General features: G+C 52.0%; 1 protein-coding gene across 1 annotated transcript; it reads left to right on the top strand.

The window, feature by feature from the left end:
* The first annotated feature begins 796 nt into the window (after nt 1-796).
* Nucleotides 797-13,494, top strand: KCTD9 (potassium channel tetramerization domain containing 9). The gene is given in 15 exon segments (XM_061553180.1): nt 797-838; nt 2,835-2,972; nt 3,503-3,589; nt 3,591-3,625; nt 4,540-4,583; nt 5,318-5,414; nt 5,641-5,699; nt 6,071-6,099; nt 6,101-6,200; nt 7,843-7,910; nt 8,461-8,556; nt 9,433-9,582; nt 10,856-10,961; nt 12,263-12,396; nt 13,285-13,494. Coding segments are annotated over 14 exon segments (1,170 nt in total). The 5' UTR covers nt 797-838; nt 2,835-2,924; the 3' UTR covers nt 13,402-13,494.

The following is a 13,494-nucleotide window of genomic DNA, read 5'->3' as shown; positions in this document are numbered from 1 at the left end:
GTAGGAACGTTGGGTTGCTCGGTCAATGGCCAGGGTCAACGGCGGCGTGGTGTATTCCGCAAATATGGCCGACTGTGAGGGCGGGCACAAGCCGGCGTGAGTAGGTTAAACGTTGAGTTTTATAAGGGCACCACGGGGTGACCAGCCCCTCCCCACCCAGCCCTCCCACCCCCTACCCAGCCCCACCCAGCCCCTCCCCACCATCCCCACCGAGCCCCACCCCACCCAGCCCCTCCCTGCACGACGGACACAATAATCCCCTGTGGGCTGGTGTAACCAGGTTCCTACCAGTATTAATGTGTCGTTAAACCCGCCACCAACCGGCACAGCCAACTAGTAAGGGTTGTCACGTAAACAGCACGTGGCCAATTCGTGACTCGTACAGCACCACCAGTGTGTTGGAGAGCCAAGCCACAACATTTACACTCTGAGTACGACGTTTAGCCAGTAATGATACATTGGTCGCGAAAGCCTATGTGTTAAACCTCAGTACTGTGTGAGGTTTAGCGTGAACCAGTGTGCCACCGCTCTTCCATAACATTAATTAAAGTGCTTAATCATCGTAAAATAAGTGGAGCTTAATACAAACACGTGGAGATAAAACCGTAAGGATTTAGAATCGCAAACATTTGTCACGCCTAACGTAATCGACACCGCGAATCGACTTTTAGATTCCGTTGGATCTAACGTTCTGAATCGATGCGCTTGAATCACGATTTCGATCCAATTGTCAAGAGAGAGGAGGTTGAAATTGTTTAGAATCGATTCTTCTTGAATCGCTTCATCAATTACATCCGATTCCGGAAGTGTCTGCTGGGCGGAGAAGGGCATGGCCAAGGTACGGAGTTGAGCTTGTCCAGAGCCACGCTGCCCCGTGCTGCCCTCCCCTAACCAGAGCCACGCTGCCCCGTGCTGCCCTCCCCTAACCAGAGCCACGCTGCCCCGTGCTGCCCCCCCCTAACCAGAACCCTGCTGCCCCGTGCTGCCCTCCCCTAACCAGAACCCTGCTGCCCCGCTCTGCCTTCCCCTAACCAGAACTCTCCTGTCCTGTGTTGCCCTCTTATCGGGAACCCTACCCCGTGCTGACCGTCTCTGATCCAGTACACTGCTGCCCTGTGCTGCCCTCTTCTAACCAGAACCCTGCCCGTGCTGCCCCCTGTCATCCAGAACCCTGCTCTTAATACTGTGCCCCCTCTGAACAAACACTATCCTGTGCTACGCCGTTGTATCTAGAACTCTGTGTTGTCCGATGTTACTACTCAGAGCTCTCCACTATTTCTGCGCCCTCTTTCAGCCAAGACCCTGCGGCCTTTTAAACAGGAACCCCTCTGCTGCGCTGCACTGCCCTGTCTTCGTAGTAGTCGTGTAGGGGGCTCAAATGGAGACTCAGACATACACTTGGAGGCAGCAGGTTTATTAACATTAGGGGCCGTCCATAAATGACGTCACGCAACTACGGGGGTCAGACATGTGTGACGATGGGGGGGGGGGGGCGGTTTGAGAAATGTGACGTCACATGAAAATGCGCAACTTTAAATAAATAAAGACAACACGTTCTACTTACTTAAATAGACTTTTTAATGAATGTTTTCTCCTACAACATCAGAGTGCAGCGCCACATTAAATACGCACTACAATGACAATAGTTTTCTTTTTGGGGGGGGTGGGGGGCAGAGCTTTGTGACGTCATATTTGAGGGGGGGGGGTCTGACTTTGTGACCCCGTGTGACGAAGCGGGGGGGGGGTCAAACATCGTCCAAAATCGCGTGACGTCATTTATGAACGGCCCCCTTAACACGTTAACACAAGGGGTAACTGCCCCTTCACCACATAGTTCGCTACGTTGGTGGACCACCAGGCCATCTAACCACACGTAGCTGGCTACAATGGACCAGACCCCTGGCTCGGGTCCGGGTCCTCGTGTTGGAGACTCCGTAGAACTTGGAACGTGGACATGGAGTCTTCGGGATGAACAACAGCAGCCGGTCCCAACGGGGGCCCGGCTTCTATTCCGTGTGGCAGGGCTCGCTGCTCCGCGAGCCGCGACCCCCTTCTGGAATCCTCGCGGAGGTTCTGCAACTCCACACGTGATCCCCCCAGCCCCCCTTTGGGGGTCCCCGGGTGTAGGTACCTCCGGTCACGTGTCCTCCGGGGTCAACCAGAGTGCCATGGCCCCTTTGAAACCCCGTTCCGTCGTCGGCACCCTCTCACCCCATCCTCGAGGGCAGAGGTGGGGAACCGTTTTTCTGCCAAGGGCCATTTGGATATTTGTAACATCATTCGCGGGCCATACAAAATTATCAACTTAAAAATTAGCCTGCTATATTTGGCCAAACATTTAATTTACTCGCCCCTAATTCGATGGCTGGAACTGCTTCTCTTTGGCGAGGCGTGTGATGTTAGCTGGTATTGATGATGTTGCTACTCACTTTTCCAGGTTTGTTCCTAGATTTATCGAATGTCGAGTCCCGCCTGCGTTTGCCTTGGCAGGGCCACACCAAATGATTTTGCGGGCCTCGTACGGCCCGCGGGCCTGGACGTTCCCCACGCCTGCTCTAGGGGGGCTGGAACTGCACGCAGCGCGTGGTGCCATCCATTGCTGTCAATCAGGCGCTCACCGAGCCCCGCTTAGGGCCGGTGATGCATCCACATTCCAGGCGATGTCAGCTGATGTCATTACATCGCACGCCGTGCCTCTCCCGGACCGGCTTGTCACTGCAGTCGTACTGGCCAATTCTGCGCTATCTTATGCAGAACCCTTCCCTGTGCTGGCCTTTATTAGCCAGACGCTTCCTCTGCGCTGCTCTGTGTGCTCCCTCCCCCCTCCACAACAGGGTCCGTCTTGGGACACGAGTCTCGCTGCCGCTGTCCCAATGCCGCCCCGTGCTGCCCTCTGACGGCGCAGAATCCGGGTTGGGAGGAAGATGAGGCGGGTGACCGTCTTCCCCAATGGCTGCAGGAGGAATGGAAAGGTGACGTCATTGTCAGTCGTCATTCGTCACCACAATCGTCATCGCCATCATCATTGCCACCATTTTCAGGGCCCAAATCAAGGACGCTTCACTCCTCTGAGCGGCTGCGGAAAGTTGCAAATCAATGGACAACAAAGCTTGCGCAGCCCCCAATAAACACCCAAGGCGCTGGGAGCATCTGCACTTCGCCAACTTGCAGACAAAGCAACGGAATTAATTAATCACCCAGACCTGCATCTCTAATAGTTGCTCTTCATAGGCTTTGTAAAAAAAACAGAGTAGAATCCTAAAATGTCACGGTGGAAGAGTAGGCCAAAATACCCTCTAGAGCGGCACCCCTCTCGAGTTCCCTCTAGTGAAAGCTCCTTATCCAGCAGTGCCATGAGCAGGACATTTCAGGGCTGCACCTCACCTATATAGTATCGTTGTCTATACCACGTAGACTTTTTGAGAGCGCTATGAACTCCGTGACCTCTTGAGTTCACGTGTGTTTTGGTTTATCCGTGGGTTTTTTTTTGGTTCTTTGCCAGGTGGTGGCTGTCTATGGCTCGCTGTCCGATCTGCTGTCCCTCGCCGGTACAAAGCTGGGATTTAAGGCCTTGGCAATCTACAATGCCCACTGGCGGGCTGATTGATGACGTCTGCCTGATCAGGTGAGTCAATGCCAGCTTCGTAGCCACCTCTCTTCCAGAGGCCAAACCAAAGACATTTCTCGGTCGGCCTGGGTGTGTCGAAACCATGCCACTGACAGATGTCGGCACAAACCAATTCCTGCCACCAGGATACGGATCACGAACAGTGTATTAAACTGGATGCTAAGTCCCGAACTGTCCGGGTCACACCAGGACAGGTGGCAATCTGGGTCAAAGCGTTAAAGTTTAACTCTGTCTCAAGTAAGCGGTGACAGTATTTAAACGCGCAGCTCTGCAATTGCTCGCCCCACGCCACTTGTTGGCAGAAGGGCATCCCCTAGAGCAGTGGTTCTGAACCTTTACTGCAGCCTTGCACCCCTTTAGTTCTCAATTCGTGGGAAAAAGAAATGTTGATAAATTCACAGAGTGTGATGAAATAAAGTAGTTGTTCATCTTCTTGGTTCTTTCGGTAAAGTCACGTAGAATGGAAATAATAAAATAATAAAAATAAACATAATAAATAATTCTCACGACGTCTTTCTGACAGACCTGTTCTTCACCTGAGGACGGCTGCTTGCGTTGTGGCCGAAACGTCGTGAGAATTGTATTTTATTATGTTTTATTTTTATTATTTTATTATTTCCATTCTACGTGACTTTACCGAAAGAACCAAGAAGATGAATCCCTTCAGTCACGAAAGCTTTAAATCGAAAAGTAGTTGTTACTTACGTGCCCGAGCTTAATTTGCATTTCTATTATTTACCTTCAAAAAAAAATTCTTGCCATGTCTCGCATCCCCAGAAAGGGCATCTCGCACCCCCAGGGGGTGGCGTGCACCCCAGGTTAAGAAGAACCACTGCCCGAGAGAGACCCTTTAAGAGGGGCATTGTTACCCTACCCTTCCTAACATGTTTGTTGTTGTTTATTGTGCTTAGGGAAGACGATGTGCTGTTTGTTTCTGCAGGCGAATCGTTTGTAGGTAAGCACTCTGTCCGTCCGTCTGTCGTTAAGGGGGAGCGGTTCGATCACTCTCGTACAAAGCAGGGTTCTGGGTAATGAAGGGCAGCACAAGGCAGGGTTCTGGTGAAGACAGGGTAGCACGGGATAGTGATTTGTCGAACATGAACAAAACAGAGCACTTCGCTATGAACCCTGCGACGTGAATTTGATTTCCGCTTATAGCAACATTGGGAAATAAAATTTGAATCGCTCCAGGGACTCTCCTAGGTCCACTCAGCCTTAAATTAGTACTTTGTACTGTGTGTAAACTTGAGCACTCGCGATAATAATGGCGGACGGGTGTGGTGCTGGCCACCCGTCGCCTCGTGTGCCGTGTCAGCCTTAATAGGCGCTCGCTAACGATCTAAAGGGGGGATCTTTGCATTGTAAGTGTGTACGTGTGTGTGCGTGCACTCCTCAAAGTAGTAGTGTAGCGGTTAGCGTGTTGTGCTTCGAACCCAATGACCTGAGTTTGATTCCTACTCAAGGCAAACACCAGTGACGATTATGTGAACCGGTCCCGGGCCTCAAATGAGAACCTGGTGCGATGCGTAACCATTGTTACTCGGGAGACAAAGGTGGCCCGGGCATGGTGCTGGCCACCCACCCTCTTGTGTGCCGTGCCGGCCGTCATAGGTGCGAGTCGCTCTAACACCACTTGCCTCAACAGTCGATTAAGGCTACACGGGGGAACTTTGTCTTTCCACTCCTCAGATCCACAGTTTGCCTCCATCTCGGAGGAACCCGGCCAGAACTCCTTCGCCGATTGGTTGACTCTCAATGTTGGAGGTCGTCACTTCACTACGACCAGGTACCACGCGCGGGAAAACTAAAATGACACCCACGCCACGGGCAGCAGAGGCAAGGTCAAGAGGTCATCTTGGCCAGTGCAACACGTGTTTGCCACCGCAGTTGCTCCACTGAGTTTGCGAGCATTCAAAACACGGAGCTATGTTAGCGAAGATTGAGAGATCGCTTTTCATAAGTCACCCGAACCCAACCAATGTTGCGCACGTGTGTGTGTGTGTGTCTGACAGAGGTACGCTGGTGAACAAAGACCCGAACTGCATGCTCGCAAAGATGTTTGACAGACGAGGTGAGTCACGTTTCCAGGGATGGATTCACTTCGTCGTGACAGATTTTCCCGCGCCACTGGCAGTCGGGACGTTGGCGCAACTTTCGCCGAAATTTACAAACGGCGAGAAGAAACTCGCGCCAGGACGCGCTCAGACGTTCAACGTTCGTCTCCACAGCTGACGAAAGTCCCTCCATCGTCTGCGAGTGTGTGTGTGTGCAGCGGCGGCTAGCATACCGCGCTACGAACCCGGTAACCCCGAGTTCGACCCCCGCTCACTGTCAAACCGACGCCGGCGATGATTATCTGAACCGGGTAGTGGGAGACCCCTCCCCTAGGTCGACTCGGCCTCAAATATGAATACGCGGTGCGTTTTTTTTACTTGCGCACAGAGGGCTGGAGCAACACGCGGGATCCCGAGCGGAGCGTACCTCATCGACAGGAGCCCCGAGTACTTTGAGCCGGTCATCAACTTCCTCCGCCACGGCACGGTCATCGTGAACGACGGGCTCAACCTGCAGGGTACGTTGGACTCCATTGGCACAACCCGTATGTGGCCAACCGCGCTAATCGGAGGTGCGGGGGAAGGACGGCAAACCAACGCACGAAAATACGTTTTTTGCGTTTAGGGTTTGCACTAAACGCACCAAGGTGGGACAAACGAACGGCTGCGGTTGTGACGCAGCGCACGACGAGTAAACCATCAGAATCGGATCCCTTTTATTTGTTTAGACTGGAGGAAGCGATTTCGATTTAAAGCTTTCGTGACTGCAGGGATTCATCTCCTTGGTTCTTTCGGTAAAGTCACGTAGAATGGAAATAATAAAATAATAAAAATAAAACATAATAAAATAATTCTCACGACGTTTTGGCCACAACGCAAGCAGCCATCCTCAGGTGAAGAACAGGTCTGCCGAAAGAACCAAGAAGACAGACCTGTTCTTCACCTGAGGACGGCTGCTTATGTTGTGGTCGAAACGTCGTGAGAATTATTTTATTATGTTTTATTTTTATTATTTTATTATTTCCATTATACGTGACTTTACCGAAAGAACCAAGAAGATGGAGGAAGCGATGTTAACTACTACCTCGCCTGGTATGCAGGAGGTTGTGGGTACGATCCAGATGCCTGACGCCTGCTGCTGTATATTTGGAGTTTGCTGTCTCTCTCTCATCATCATCATGGTGGATAGGAGATGTTAACTACCTCGTCTGGTGTGCAGGAGGTCGTGGGTTCGATCCCTACGCCGGACACCTGCTGCTGTATATTTGGAGTTTGCGTGTCTCTCTCTCTCCACCGTGGTCGCGTGGATTATTCTCCGCGTCCTCCGGTTTTTCCCTCCACATTTAGCAACGTGCGTTTAGAGTATTTGGCTTCTGCTATACATTTCGACGTGATAAGCCTCATCGTTGAGTTGTCATTTTTGATAGCCAGGTCGCTTCTGAAAAATTGCTATATTGCTCAGTGGGCCTTAACTGGTGAAATAAAAATAGTTCAGTTCAGTTTTGGAATCCGACGCTCTACGAAGCTCGTTTTTACAGATGTCACTGAAGCGGTGCACTTCTAAATCTATCCTGAAAACCCATTGCTTTAGAATAGCTTTTTTATTTAGTTCGTTGTCCTTCCCCCTCCCCCCGCCCGCACCTCCAATTAGCACGGTTGCCTACTGACGGTGCAAAATAAGTTCAACATGTGTACACACACGCATCCGGCAGTTTGCCAGCATGAATTCGGGCAAGGCTGACTCTGCCGAGGAGACACTGAATGTGGAAGCGGGTCCAGAGATTGCTCACTGAGGTTGCGCACTCCCAGGGTGCCGATGGGGAAACGTTAAAAAATGCTTTTTTTTTTAAGTCAGTCACTTGCCGCCCGTCCGGAACATTGAACGGCGACACCAAAGTCATTCACCAGCCTGCAGCCAATGCCGTTGAACGGCTAAAACCCCAGACGTTCCTGTCTCCATGTTGGATATTTTTTCGCATCGTTGGCAATTGAGACGTTGGGACATTTTTTTTTAAATCGAATTTGGACGAAGAAAAAAAAACAGCTTTGCCAAAACGCACCGTAACGTTAGTGCCGAGTCATCACATCTGCGGCCTTCATCCAGCAGTGGGTAGATCATGGCCCGACGGTGATGGTGTCCTCACGCTGTCTTGTTAACAGGGGTCCTGGAGGAGGCGAAGTTTTTCGGGATCTCCCCGCTCATCGAGCAAATGGAGCAGCTGATGAAGGTGGGGAGTGGTTGCCGTCACTCGCAACCACTACAACAACAACAACAATTGAGTACAGAGAGTCTGGGTGTAATCCCACCTTCAGGACACCGTTCAGATATGAGCTGCCATTATACTGGTAGGAACCTCCTGGTTACACCAGCCCACAGGGGATTATTGTGTCCATCCGTCGTGCAGGGAGGGGCTGGGTAGGGAGGGAGGGGCTGGGTGGGGAGGGGAGGGTGGGGAGAGGCTGGGCGGGGAGGGTGGGGCTGGGTGGGGGGTGGGAGGGGTGGGGCTGGGTGGGGAGGGGCTGGTCACCCCGTGGTGCCCTTATAAAACTCAACGTTTAACCTACTCACGGTCTACTCGGCCTTAAACGAGTACCAGGCGCAGTATGTAAAAAAATCAGCACTGACGAGACAAAGTCGGCCGGGCGTGGTGAAGGCCACCCAGCCTTTTAGAGGCCGTACGGGAGATCTTTGCGTTTGTGTCCTGATGTTTTCGCCGCGGCGTCGTTGAAGATAACTTGTCGACGGCGACGCTTGGTGCCGTTGTTTTTATTTTGAAGAACAAGCAACCTGCCGAAGACCACACGCCAATCTCCCGGAAAGAGTTCATCCGCTTCCTCCTGGCCACGCCCACCAGCTGTGAACTGCGCTGCCAGGTGCCGCCAGCTCACTAGGCTGCTCGCCCAGATGTTGGCCTAATACTCCATCACTTGTAAAGTCACTCGCCCGATCAGCGACTTAATCGCTCAGTCGCTTTCCCACATGCTCGCCCGCCTTCTCGCACACTCCCTCTTTGACCAGCTCACTCGCCCGCTCATCCACTCACTCACTCGGTTACTCGCTCATTCTCTTCGTTTACTCGCTTAATCGCTTAGTCTCACCCATTTCATCACTCGCACACGCACACCCTCGCTCATACTCTCACTTATCCACTCACTTTGTCACTTCAGACTTACTCATTTGCCCACCCACTCACTACCCCACCCACTCACGTACCCACTTACTTGCACACCCACTCACTCACTACTTATAACTCACTGCTTACTTGCTCACTGACGTCTCACTCACTCGCTCGCCCGCCCACACATTCAACAGTGTAGACACTCTGACTGTTTAAAAATTACCACCCACCAAGCCAAATCCAACCACACCGACCCACCCAGCGAAAGAAGTTCAACATACATCCATAATAAACGTCGTACTCTAATAGTAAATTGTCGGTTTATTCTCCAACACACCGATGTGCTGAAGTAGTAACTATAGGCACTCGTTGTTTACGTGACAAACCTTACTAATTGGCTGTGTTGGGTGGTGGCGGGTTTAACGACACATTTATATTCATGTGATATAACCCCAAAAAAAACCTGTTTATTACGGATAATATTCGGTCGCGAAGGCATACGTGCTATACATACATCCATCCATACAAACCCACTCACCACCGACTCACCCAGCCAAACTCACCCACCCAAAATCCCAACCCACCCCACGACTCTGTGAACACGCCCTCACCCCACTCCTCCCTCCGGTAGGGCCTCAACTTCAGCGGCGCCGACCTCTCCCGCCTGGATCTCCGCTACATCAACTTCAAAATGGCCGCGCTCAGCAGGTGCAACCTCTCGCAGGCGAACCTGTCCAGCGCGAACCTGGAGCGAGCCGACCTCTCCGGAGCCGTGCTGGACGTGAGTGCGGCCAACCGGATCCGCGCGTGGGCCGAGAGGGGAGCCGCGGGGATTGGGGGCAGCGCACGTCCGTTCGCCAGAAGGGGTGGTGGTATCTTAAGTCTTAAAGTCTTAAAGTCACTTTATTGTCAAGTGTGTTACATGCATGACATACAACACAGATGAAATTACAGTCCTCTCTCTTGGTCCCACGGCGCAACCAAGCAATTAAAAAATTAATCACAATTAACAGACATAAATAAACAATAAACCATCGGCGATCAACACAAGATAAATAATCAAAAATGTAATAAACTTAAAATAAACAACAGTCAAGAATTTTTTAAATGTAAAATATTATTTAAATAAAGTATTTAAAAAAATAAGATATTTAAACCAGTGTGGTAGTGCGATGTAGTGCAATGTGCAGTCCAGAGATCAGGATGTACGAGTGAATGTGTGTGTGGGGGATGGGGTCAGGGGGCAAAGGGGGTGGGTGGGCAGAGGGGGGAAGTGATGGTAGAGCAGGGAGGGAGTTGAGTCTTCCTGACAGCCTGGTGAAAGAAACTGTCTTTGAGCCTGCTGGTCCTGGCTGGAAGACTCCGCAGTCTCCTCCCTGACAGCAGCAGACTGAAGAGGCTATGAGATGGGTGGGTGGGATCACCTGCAATCTTGATTGCTTTGCTGGTGATGCGGGTGTTATAAATGTCCAGAAGAGGGGGGAGAGAGACACCAATGATCCTCTCAGCTGCTCTCACTATGCGCTGCAGAGTCTTGCGGCAGGACACGGTGCAGGTGCCGTACCACACGGTGATGCAGCTCGTCAAGATGCTCTCAACAGTGCCTCTGTAGAAGGTGTGCATGATGGGGGGCGGGGCTCCTGCTCTTCTCAGTTTGCGGAGAAAATACAGGCGCTGTTGGGCTTTTTTGGCCAGTGGTATCTCTTGCTCCAGACCTGGGCCTTTCCTAGGTTGGCTCGGCATTGAAAGTGGGTAGCTAGTGCGATGTGTAAAGATCAGAAACGGAGAGACAGTAGGCCGGGCGTTACGATGGCCTCTCCGTGTGCCGTGCCGGCTTTCATAGGCGCTCGATAACTGCGCTTGCCCCAACGGTTTCTTGTCGGGGGGGGGGAACCTCTGTCTGGTGATGGTGGTGTTGGCGTTATGTAATGCTGATCTTCTTTCACACCATACGTAGCCAATTCTAAAGAAATTAGTTTTAAATCTAGATTTTAAAAAGACGAAGGGATATCTCGGTGATGTTGTTGGCGGCGGTGGTGACGTCGGTGATGCAGGGAGCCAACCTACAGGGAGTGAAGATGCTCTGCGCCAACATGGAGGGCGCGTCGCTCAGAGGGTGCAACTTTGAGGAGCCCACAGGACTGAAGGCAAACTTGGAAGGTACGTATGTATGTTTCACTTCTTCCGCGCCTGTACGTAGCCAACCGTGCGAATTGGAGGTGCGGGGAGAGGACAACAAACTAATCACAAAAAACATTTCTAAAGAAATTACATTTTCAGTCTCGATTTAGAAGTGCATAGCTACAGTGGCTTCCGAATATCACAAGGAAAGGGCGTTGCAGATGGCCGCAGAGTGCATCTGAAAGTTGCGCGATGCAGTGTAAATCTTTAGGTGTGACTTGACGAGTTTGCATATTTTTTCAGTTTTTTTCATATTCACCTATTTGGTATAGCCCTGTGAGCCATTCGGCTCTTGAATCGGGTGCAACCGCAACAAGCAAAAAACAAAAACATGAACAAGAAAACATCTTAAAGTGACTATGCGAAAACAGAAAAATCCAGGACAAAAACAGCAAACAATCTTCCAGAAAAAAGCACCGTACACCAACGCTCTGTGCAAAAATCCCAGTGGGATGCAAGTCAAACAACAACAACAACAACCACAAGACAACTTAGATTAAAGCATTTGTTAAACACACAACTTAGTTGGCGTACTGCGTTGGCAGTGCTGCACAAGCGTGAATAACAAATAAGTTTGTCAATAACACAAATTAACAACGTTTCGGGGTGTGGCCCTTCATCATTGTTCCGAGAGAGACCAGAGGGATGGAGTGGATACAAGTTTGACACTCGGGCGGTGACGTGGCTCAGCGGGGAGCACGTTCTCACTGCTGCTTGCAAGAGGTTTGCAGTTGGAATCAGGCAGGCCGCCCTGGTTATTACTGCGGTGTGTGTATTAACGGCGTAATTCATGCTGTCTGCTTCACAGTGGATGTTAAAGATCCGCTGGCGTAATGCGAAAAAGATGAGGCCGTTGTGTGCCGCCGCCTGCCGCCGTGGTACAAATTTGTCAAATTCGAAGGAAACTTGAAATTGTGTTTAGTCAGTTGCCCTTCCCGCGCACCTCCGATTTAGCACGGTTGGCTACGTACAGTGCTGAAAGAAGTTGAACATACACACACGTACAAACTGCAAGTTACTCAATTCTGATTTCACACGACATCGTCGCCCCCTACTGTGAGACCCCTGCAGACCGCGTCTGCGAAACACAGCAGCGCTTTCCTTCGCGACGATGGCCCTGCCGCCGCGATAAGAATGCCGCGAATACCAAATGTCCTAAGTTAATCGTGTTATTACGTACCATGGGGTCCTTGATATTTTGCCCGCACCACCCCGGCCCCGCCTCCCCGATTCTCCTTCCTACCTTTCCTGCCGCCGACGCGCGGGGGACCCTGGCGCAGGAGCGAACCTGAAGGGCGTGGACATGGAGGGCAGCCAGATGACGGGTGTGAACCTGCGCGTGGCCACGCTCAAGAACGCCAAGCTCAAGAATTGCAACCTGCGCGGGGCCACGCTCGCGGGCACCGATCTCGAGGTGCGAGCCACGCGGTGTTGGGGGGGAGGGGTGTGGGGGGGGGCGGAGGGGGCGGAGGTGTTCAGAGCGGGAAGACACGCGGCGCTGCATCCACCACTCGCTCGCTCACCCACGGACGCATTCACCCCCTCGCTCTGTTTCATAATAATAAATAAATGAATTGGACTTCATATAGCGCTCCTCACTCGTGGATCGCAGAGCGCTCTACACAAATAGCATTGAATAAAGAGCAAGCATGAAGACCTAGCAATAAAAATGTATAATACTATATTTGAAGTTTTCGTGACTGCAAGGATTCATACTCTTTGTTTTTTTTACATGACTTTACCGAAAAAACCAAAGAGTATGTATAATAATAGTTAAAGAGCCTGAAGATAAAATTAGGTGAATTCCTTCTTAATGAGGAATGTTTTAAGTTTGTCACTCACCCACCGTCTGTTTGCTCACTCGCCCTCTCACTGACTCAATCACTTGCTCTGGCTTGCCCGATCATTGACTGACTTGCTCACTCACCCTCCTTCCCTCTCTTCCTCCCTTCTCCCTCTCACCCCCCTGCCCCCCTCCCTCTCCTCCTACCCTTCCTCACTTCCAACTTTATTCCCTCCCTCAATTCACTCCCTCGCTCTCCTCCCACCCTGTCCTGACACTTTACTCCTCCATCCCTCCCTCCCATCCTCCCTCCCCTCCCTCCCATCCCCTCCCATCTCTCCCTCCCTCCCCCTCCCTCCCTCCCTCCCTCCCTCCCTCCCTCCCTCCCTCCCTCCCTCCTTCCCTCCCTCCCTCCCTCCCTCCCTCCCTCCCTCCTTCCCTCCCTCCCTCCCTCCCTCCCTCCCCTCCCTCCCTCCCTCCCTCCCTCCCATCTCTCCCTCCCTGCCTCACACACCACAGAACTGCGACCTGTCGGGCTGCGACCTGCAGGAAGCGAACCTCCGCGGCTCCAACGTGAAGGGCGCCATCTTCGAGGAGATGCTCACGCCGCTGCACATGTCGCAGAGTGTCAGGTGACCGCCTCGCGTCCGAGCGGGGCGCGCTTAGCCACGCCGGGCCGGCGAGCTCAGGCCTGCCGCCCAAAGGGGACGGGGTTGGGTGGGGGGGGGC

Source organism: Lethenteron reissneri, chromosome 2 (assembly GCF_015708825.2).
Source record: "Lethenteron reissneri isolate LAM-NWPU_2019-01 chromosome 2, ASM1570882v1, whole genome shotgun sequence".
Taxonomy (NCBI): domain Eukaryota; kingdom Metazoa; phylum Chordata; class Hyperoartia; order Petromyzontiformes; family Petromyzontidae; genus Lethenteron; species Lethenteron reissneri.
The sequence above is the reverse complement of the archived record's forward strand: the minus strand, read 5'-3'. Positions and strand labels throughout refer to the sequence as shown.